Raw genomic sequence first — 9,444 nt, forward strand, 5'->3', positions numbered from 1 at the left:
TGAAATCTTTGTATACAACCAGGCAGTTAAGGCATTTCCATTCCCTGATTTCTACTGAGAAGCATGTCCTACACATTGTATTTGTACACTTCGCAAGCAACTACTATTCGACCAGATGGTGGAGTGCCCTCTCCTGCCTAATTAGCAGCAACATTGGTCTCTGGGTGGGAGTGACAGAACAAAGAGTGGGCACGAGGCACAGAGGTTTAATGAAAAGTGATGGGAGCTCAATTGTGCTGCAGAGGAGAGGGTTCATGAGTTGACCTCCATTCACCAGATAGCCTGGCAATGCCAGGTAGTAAAACCTGTGTAACTCTCAGGGCTGAAAGTCCCAGGTCACATCATTCTGGTGCTGCATTGGGCTCTGGATGAGATAACCCATTCTACACACCGAACAACGTTGAAGCACGAGGAAATAAACAGTTAATTATTCGGTAAACTGAAGGAGGATGGAGTAGAGCAGACAGAATTACAGAGAGCAGGTAACTTGCTTGATTATTTATTAATTTGTCTCCATCTACTTGTCTTTTAGAAGATCCTGGAACGGTTCTTAGAGGGAGTGTGTTCAGTAACATTTCTGCCGTGCTTCCTCACACCCTATCCCCTTGCTCTTCATTACACAAATAGGAAAGGGTTGGGGGGGAGGGGTGGGGACTGTTGGTTGTTGTATTTGGCCAAAGAAAAATGTCTTTGGTTGTGGGATTTTCCAGGTTTCATCCGCGGTCTTTTCCTTGCCTTTCCTGGATGATCAATTCTTCAGGATGTGGAGTGTAAATCACAGATGAATGCCACAGGATATTTGGGTCAGCTACATGTTGTTACTGGGCTACCCTGGTTGAATACGCTGGAAGGAAGATGGATCTTCTCCGTCGCTTCTTGCCATAGCTGTGAGGGTCTGATGTATTCTTGGGGGCAGTGCCATCTTTGCCCTTGCTGGCTGCTATCTGGTACAGCCAGTTGGCCAGGTTGTGTGTCTGGCAGGTAGTGAGGCGGCAGCCCCAGCGGCCCTGTCGATGGTAGTTTTGCTGCCCCAAGCCATGTCGGTGCCTCTTCACCCTGCTATGCAGCACAGTGCTGGAACCAAAACGTTCAGTCAGTACAATTAACCCGGCGCATGTGAATACACTGTCAAAACAGCGACCCACACCTCAAGCTCTGCAACTCCCTCCCTGTATCTCCCCAACCTGTTCATTGATAATTTCCAGAATTTTGCAGATTGGTTGCAGGAGGCAGTCCTTGGTACCATCCCTCTCCTCAGTTCTGTCCCCATCTCTCTGTAATTACTTTCCACTTTTGAAAGTTCCTTTCCAGGAACGTATCCCAGATCACTGCAACTCATTCGTCAAAGCCAAAATTTGCTTCATCTCCATCCTAGCTCTTTTGTAAATACTCTTAAATCTGTGCTCCCTCCCTCCCTCCCGTCCCCCCCTCCCTCCCTCCCTCCCTCTCGCCCTCCCTCCCTCCCTCCCTCCCTCCCTCCCTCCCTCCCTCCCTTCCTCATAATTCAGTTGTCTTTCCCTGACCCCAGGATGCTTAACCCACCCTCTTGCCTCACTCACTCTCCTTGGTTCCCTTTGCCATTATTTCCTCCTTTCCCTCCCACATGTTTGTCTCCATCCTGCCCCCTCCCTCATTTTTGGATGTCCCTCTCCAATGCTCTACATTCCTCAACCTGCACCTTAGAAGAATGCCATGCCATGTAAAGGAATTGAGGCACTCATGTGGACATAGAATGCATAATAACCTGAACCCATTGCAGCATTGGGGATGCCATTTAATACAGCCACCTCACTCACCAGAAAATCGCAAGCTTCCTGTAATATAGAAACAAGAATGCTGCAGCATATCCCAGATATTGACCAGTGTCTGCGATTCTTTGATACCTGATATCCGAAGTGCCATCGAGTTTCATGTGTTGTCCACTGTCAGAGAAGGTGCGAGACGTCTTGGCACTCTGGTCATCATCGTCCATCTCGTTCTCCTTAGTATTTCTCAGCTCACGCAGGTACATGAGAAGGTCAGACATTGGCAGCCGCTGTTCACTGGGTTTAGAGAACAAGAGGGGAGAGAGATACTGTCACAGAGAGTAACGGGTATATGGAACAAGCTGGCAGAATCATGTGCAATAACAACATTTAAAAGAGTTTTGTGCAGGTACATGGAGAGGAAAGGTTTGGAGGGATATGGGTTAAATGCAGCCAAGTAAGTCTAGCTTAGATGGGACATCTTTGTAGGTATTGACAAGTTGGGCTAAAGAGCCTGTTTCCGTGCTGTGTAACTCTAGGATGCATCTCCCCTGCAGTACAACACATCTGACTGGGAAGAGGAAAAATCTGGAGACTGATATTATTCCATACTGAAATGTGTTTGATTTTACTCTGCACCTAAATTATATTGAATGTGTTTGCATCCCAGTCTTAGTCCGACCTGAATTCTCATTTTCTTCCTGTGAGTTGCTACAGTATTTGGAGCTTTTCTGATTAATTAAGTCTTTGGTCCTTTGTTTCTCCTTACGTTTCTATTTTGGCATATTTCTTCCTTCACACTCCTGAGGCCTGACTGTAAAGGTCTGATGATTTTCAGATTGTTGTTGTTGGGTAATAAAGATGATTAAAAGTGAATTGATTACTCACCTATTAGCAGTGTCCACCTCCTGTGCTTCACCAGGAGTTGCAATGTTTAAACAGAAGAGGGCAACAAGAGCAATTATCATCATCTTGTTATGTTGATCTGGAGATTGAAGCATTACAGGATTAATCACAGTGAATCAACCTGCCCGGCTGCATTTGTAATAGAATCATAAGGTCAAGTCAAGTCAAGTCAAGTCAATTTTATTTGTATAGCACATTTAAAAACAACCCACGTTGACCAAAGTGCTGTACATCTGATTAGGTTCCAATGGGAAAAAAAATGAAACATACAGTAGCACGCAAACAGTTCACAGCGCCTCCTCAATGAGCCTCAAACGCTAGGGAGTAGAAATAGGTTTTGAGCCTGGATGGAGGGGGCAGTTCTGATGGGGAGAGGGATGCTGTTCCACAGTCTAGGAGCTGCAACCGCAAAAGCGCGGTCACCCCTGAGCTTAAGCCTAGACCGCGGGTGGTGTCAATGTTACCCTAATCGTCAAGGGAACACTTCCACACCTCACTTTACCCAATGCCATTGGCTTGAGCTGGACTGCAAGATCTGGGGACTCATTCTGTTTGATACTTTGATTCTACCTCTCAACCAACAAGAAGAATGAGGTGGATAAAGACAACATCTGAAACTGTAAGAAATTCTCAGCAGGTACTGCAGCATCTGAGATGGCACAGGCTTAGATGGAGCATCTTGGTTGGTATGGACGAGTTGGGCCGATGGGCTTGTTTCCATGCTGCTCGGACTCTAAGATCCTGTGCATTTCAATTGTAAATGGCCACCTACTCAGCTTGTAACTATGCCCCTCATACTGGAAGCATTTCAACATTTACTCCGTGATTCCACCAGAGATTTGTAAAAAAATCATTCAAGGGATGTGGACTTTGCCGTCTGAGCCAGCATTTCATTGCTCATCTCTAATTGCTTTTGAAAAGGTGGTGGTGAGCTGCCTTCTTGAACTGCTGTAGTCCTTGAGGTGTGGGTATACCTGTAATGCTGTTAAGGAGGGAGTTACAGGATTTTAACCTAGCAATGGTGAAGGAACAGCGATATATTTCCAAGTTAGGATGATGTGTGGCTTGGAGGGCAAATTCCTGGGGATGGTGTTCCCTTGCTTTTCCTGCTCTTGTCCTTCTAGGCGGATTTGGAGGTGCTGGTGAGTTACTGCACTGCATCTGTGGATGGTACAAACTGTTGTTGCTGCACGTCGCTGGTGGTGAGTTACTGCATCTGTGGATGGTACAAACTGTTGTTGCTGCACGTCGCTGGTGGTGAGTTACTGCATCTGTGGATGGTACAAACTGTTGTTGCTGCACATCGCTGGTGGTGAGTTACTTCCCTTAGGATTTCCAGCCTCTGACCTGCTCTTGTTACATTGTGTATATGTGTATTTTAGTTTACTTTTTGGAGAGTGAAAATCCCCAGAGATTTATAGTGGGGGATTCAGTGATGGTAATGCTATGGTCAGGAGCTGATGTTTGGATCGTCTGTGGTTGCATATAATCATTGCTTGATACTCATATGGCATGTATGTTACCTGCCACCTGAGACCATGATTTTGTCTGGGTCTTTCTGCATTTGGATGAGAATTGCTTCGTTATCTGAGGAGTCGTAAAGGGTTCTGAAAATGATACAATCATCAGCTCACTTCTGACTTTATAGGTGAAGGCAGGCCATATTGTGAAGCAGCTCAAGACGGTTGGGCTCAGGACATTGTCCTGTGGAACTCCTGCATTGACTCAAACTGAAACATTGACAATTCCTTTCCCTCAACAGATGCTGTTCTACCCTCTGAGTTCCTCCAGCAGATTGCTTGTTGTTCCAGATTCCAGCATCTGCAGTCTCTTGTGTCTCCTGCAGAGATGTCCTGTGGCTGAGATGATTGACTTTCACTAAAATCACCCTCATTCTTCTAAACTCCAAAGAAGATATATCTTATTTCTTTAGCTGCTTGTGATAGGACAACCCTCTAATCTCAGGAATTAGCCTGGTGAAATTCAATATATCATTCCTTAAACAAGGGGATCACATTGTGTACAATTGAACTGGTGGGACCGTTTACAACAGTCACACGTATTGTTACATTTGTACAGGGCCTCATCAGCACCCTGTACAATAGCACCAACACTTCCCTATTTCTAAATTCCAACCCTCTTGCAATCAAGACCAACATGCCATATGCAACTTCTTGCGACACTCCATCATCCAGTGAGGAATGTGGTCTGAGGCAATTCCTTCATTCCTCTACCTTCACCCACCATATTCTCTTATAAGCCAACTCTTAGTTAACACGCTTGTTTGACACTGAAGGTAGTATCACTGGTGCTGTTTCTCAGGTAATACATGAAACTTCTTCCCAAAGTGGTATAATCTCACAACAATTGCTGATCAAATTGAAGCTGGAGTTAATTGACGGTTGTTGGGACAGCATATGGGAGCTTTTTGCATAACTAACCTATATTGACCTCTGAAGATTGTTTGATGAGGCATAGTAGAAGACACTTTATCCTGTTTCAGACCCATGTTGTCCCTGCTCCAGGAGTGGTTGACAGGACAGTGCAGAAGGAGCTTTACTCTGGGGGTGGAACCCATTCTGCAAGGACATCATATTAATAATAACCACTGGTGTGTCCTACCACATCACCTTGGTCAGAGTTATTTGGCACCAGGATACCATTTGGCCCATTATAGCTTTACTGGATCATTGGTAGACACAAAATGCTGGAGTAACTCAGTGGGTCAGGCAGCATCTCTGGAGAGAAGGAATGGGTGACGTTTTGGGTCGAGACCCTTCTTCAGTCTGATGTTAGGGGAGTGGGCGGGACAAAGATAGGATGTAGTCAGAGACAGGAAAACTAGTGGGAGAACTGGGAATGGGGAGGGGATAGAAAGGGAAAGCAGGGACTATCTGAATCATTGACAGAGTTGTCTAAAATCCTGTATATGATTACATGGTTACATTTTAACCTTCATGCCTACAAATCTCAATCCCTTTCACAAACCTATCAATTTCATCACTGAAATTCACATTGTATCTGCCTTCAAAGCCTTTCCAGTGTCAGGGTTTACATCTGTGGAATCTTCTCACCTGTGTTGAAAACAGCTCCCTAAGTCCACAAGCCCTCAGACGTAGCACTCTTCAGTGCTTTGTAATGCTGGTTGTAATGGCAGATAACTGCACTGAGTAGGAAGTGATATTTAAGCTTGAGCTGAGAAGGTGTCGCACAAGGGCACCCTTTGGGAAAGGTTGAAACTGGAAATCCATACATATTCTCTAATCCAACTGGAGCCTGTGCCTCTCAGCATATCAACAAAAACAGAGTAAACTAATTCTATCGGACATTCTGAGCATAAAACTAGTGTTTAGTTCCAAGTATTGCATTACAAGCAAGCTGGATAGAGCTTTTTGTTTACATCCAAAATCTAAAGGGGTCAAATCCGACCTTTATGTTCTGAGATTACAAGTTTGTTGGGATGTTTTCAATTTCTGGCGAATCTTGTATTTTTCAAACTATTTGCTGTCATTCCCAGGACTGGAAAATCTTCAGTTTTCTCTTGTTTTTGTACATAGGGTCAGCCAAAGTACTTCCAGGTCAAAATCAGAGATAGGGTTGCTGTTGGACTGCCCCATGAGATATGCCCAGGGCAAAGTCCAGGACAGATTACATAGACACTGTGTTGTCATATACTCCCAGGACAGCGAGAGCTTGGGTTCTACACTATCCTATTAAATAGCCCTAACACAAGGACAACATGACTAGAACAAGTGGACCAGTTGGGCCCAAACCTCTCCTGCATTGGTGCAGCACCCTCTCCTCCCCTCCGTCCTCTCCCCCCCTCGCCTCCCTTCCCCCTTCCCCTCCCTCCCCTCTCTCCCTCCTTCCTCCCCCTTCCCCTCCCCTCCCCCTACCTCCCTTCCCCTCCCCCCTTCCCCTCCCCCCCACTCCATCCCCTCAACCCCCCTTATCCTCCCCTCCCTCCCTCTCCCTCCCTCCCTCCCTCCACCCCCTCCCTCCCTCCCTCCCTCCACCCCCTCCCTCCACCCCCTCCCTCCCTAGGAGATAGATTTAAACTTTAAAATGTGAATAGCTTTAAAAATATAATACTGATTTCAATTAATCTTCTTCCATTAGCACCAAAGGGACGACGGTGAGTAAGGTGGGCCTATAATTGTCACGCTATCGTGTACCGTTTTGGCTGTAGTTCAGGAACAAACAGACAAACAAACAAACGAGATTTTTTGTATATAGATAAGTCAAGCTTCCTCTACACTATCCAATCAAATGCTCCCAGGCTGAGACAGTATGGTTTAGATGTAATGTAAAGCTGCTTCTATTCCCCAGTATATGGGTTAGCAGAGGGTAAAGCTTCTTCTACAATGTCCTATCAGACATTCCCAGGACAGGAACTGCAAGGGTTTGATATAGAGTTCCCTTGTGATCATTGTACACTTTTAAAGTATGGTCAGTGCAGGTTAGAAATCAGAATAAAGCTCCCTCACCGTTAGAAGCTGCAACGACTAAAAAGTAGCTAAAAATTTGAAGAGCCCCGGCCACTGTGTGAATAGCTCCTGGAACCACAAAGGATGACTTTGTTCACACCCCCCTCACACCCCGTTGTTAGTTCAATGCTGGGTTTTGGTGCAGGCCAACACTGGCACAAGCTGAATGTCTTGGCCCAACCGTCACATCCCCATCCCTCAGATCAGCTCAGATACCACAGGTTCACATTCACTAGCTTCATCCCACACTCACTCCTGCCACTGAAACAATCTCCCAAGCCCCTTGTCCCAGCTCACTGGCACTGTTCCTGCAGAGCCATCCTGGAAGCGGCTTTGGAAACAGACGGATTAATATTGATCCAGACCTGTGGTGTTCTAACCTAGTTTGTTGCGTAAAGTGGGAGTCAATCCAAGTGGGTCAATGTTTAACCATCCAACAACTGACTGCGTGTATACGTGTAATTTTGAGCTCTCAAGGTCTCAATTGATCTACTAATTTTCCCCACTGTGCCATTTAGACTTTAGAGATACAGCATGGAAACAGGCCCTTTAGCCCATCAAGTCTGTGCCGACTACCAATCAACCCCCGGACACAAGCACTATCCTACACACTACGGACAATTTACAATTTTTACCGAAGCCAATTAATCTACAAATCTGCGTGGCTTTGGAGTGTGGGAGGAAACCAGAGCACCCAGAGGAAACCCACGAGTTCACAGGGAGAACAAACAAACTTCGTACAGACAGCACCACAAGTCGCGATCGAATCTGGGTCTCTGCTGCTGTAAGACAGCAACTCTACCGCTGCACCACGGTGCCACCCTTTTCCTGAGGACTGTTACATATCTCCAGGTGGTCTTTACCCAAATGGGAGCTCTTGCTGTGTAAGCTGTTCCGAGTTATGCAACTATGGTGTGGAGCAACCTTTACAACCGGCTGCTCTACAGAAGCTGTTTGCCAGTGACACAATCACAAAGATGTAAAGTCTGAGGCAAAGGTGGCATTTTTAACTGCTAACGTTACCTGACTTATCAATGGCTATGACTGGTTCTTCCTAACTGGAAGCTATGTTGGAATGTATAGTTGAGGCATGAATATGACCACACTGCTATGTTTTACACCCCTGTCACTTTATGTTCTCTGCAGATCCAACCAGTTTTAAGAAAGGTCCCGATCCGAAATATCACCTATTCACATTCTCCAGACATGCTGCCTGATCTGTGGAGTTACTCCAGCACTTTATATCTTCTTTTTTAAATGTGCATCTGCAGTTGCTTGTTTCTACATTCCAATGGGTTGATGGACATTCTCGTGAACTTGAACTCAATCAAACACACGGCTGTTCCTCAAACTGTCCCATTCTACCTCTCCTTATGCCCCAGAATGCGCTAGTGCTCCTCAGCTCCTGATTGAGGAACACCTAGATTTCAAGTTCTCACCCTTGTTTATAGTCTCCATGAACTCACCCCTCTGTCTGTGATCACCTCCATTCCTACCCCATGATCAGTGCAACTCTCCGCACCTGACCACTTGACCAACCCCAGCTTAATTACTCCACCACCAACCCCGTCCTTGGCTGTTAAGGCTGTGAGTTCTGCAACGTCTTTCTCTCAACCTCTCCCTCCACATTTTGAAAGGCATTTCTTAAAAAATAGCTGATGAACCAAGCTTTTGGCTATTTTCCTTCAAGCTGTTTGGACGCATCTTGTTGAATAATCCTGCAAAGTTCCTTCGAACATTTAAAAGGAGTTAAATAAATAACAGTGTTGCTGTGACACTGTCGCTGAAAGCTGGCTGACCGAATACTGGTCTGTAAACGTGACTCAAAATGTGTCAGCACCCCGAGGCATTAAGGGATTAGTTGGGCTTGGGATGTGAAACTGAATGGAAGGAAATGCAGGTTTTCTGGTGATTGAAGGACTCTGTGAGCTAACGAAGGATTAAACACATTCCTCTCCTCCAGGAATATCTTTGTCAGCAGTTTACAGTTGTGGGCTTATTGGCTGATGACTGATTTATTTGCATTTAACAACTCCCTGTGTATCGTTCAGCAGCAAGATACACAGGGCTCGACGTTAAGCACAGTCAGCGTCACAAGGCAACTTTTGTTGATGTGAGAAGCTTAAGGTCGCTGCTGCGTGGGCTGCTCCACGCCAACACCTGGATGGTGTCAGGTTCACTCACCTTGGTCGAGCTGAGGCAATGGTAGGATATGGTTGTGGAACTCAGTACCAAGTCTGGGGTTGCAGACCAGTAACTTGTATTTGCGAATGTTTCAGGCCAGGATCGTTCAAAACTGCGAGCTA

The 9,444-nt window shown here is 45.8% G+C and overlaps 1 protein-coding gene across 1 annotated transcript; it reads right to left on the reverse strand.

Annotated features, from left to right (window-relative positions):
* Positions 1 to 439: 439 nt before the first annotated feature.
* LOC144611562 (pro-adrenomedullin-like) lies at positions 440 to 1,982 on the reverse strand. The gene is made up of 2 exons (XM_078430717.1): positions 1,884 to 1,982; positions 440 to 1,074 (listed from the first exon to the last, which is right to left on the reverse strand). The coding sequence occupies exons 1-2, from the start codon at positions 1,970 to 1,972 to the stop codon at positions 819 to 821; spliced, it is 345 nt and encodes a 114-aa protein (XP_078286843.1). The 5' UTR covers positions 1,973 to 1,982; the 3' UTR covers positions 440 to 818.
* Positions 1,983 to 9,444: the final 7,462 nt, after the last annotated feature.

Source organism: Rhinoraja longicauda, chromosome 40 (assembly GCF_053455715.1).
Source record: "Rhinoraja longicauda isolate Sanriku21f chromosome 40, sRhiLon1.1, whole genome shotgun sequence".
Classification (NCBI taxonomy): Eukaryota; Metazoa; Chordata; class Chondrichthyes; order Rajiformes; family Arhynchobatidae; genus Rhinoraja; species Rhinoraja longicauda.

Excerpts from the sequence above, each read along its gene's own strand:
- LOC144611562 (XM_078430717.1), bottom strand. The coding sequence starts at position 1,972 with ATGGACGATGATGACCAGAGTGCCAAGACGTCTCGCACCTTCTCTGAC. Across the intron at positions 1,075-1,883 it reads GATGGCACTTCGGATATCAG|CACTGTGCTGCATAGCAGGG; the intron begins GTATCAAAGAAT and ends TTTTGGTTCCAG.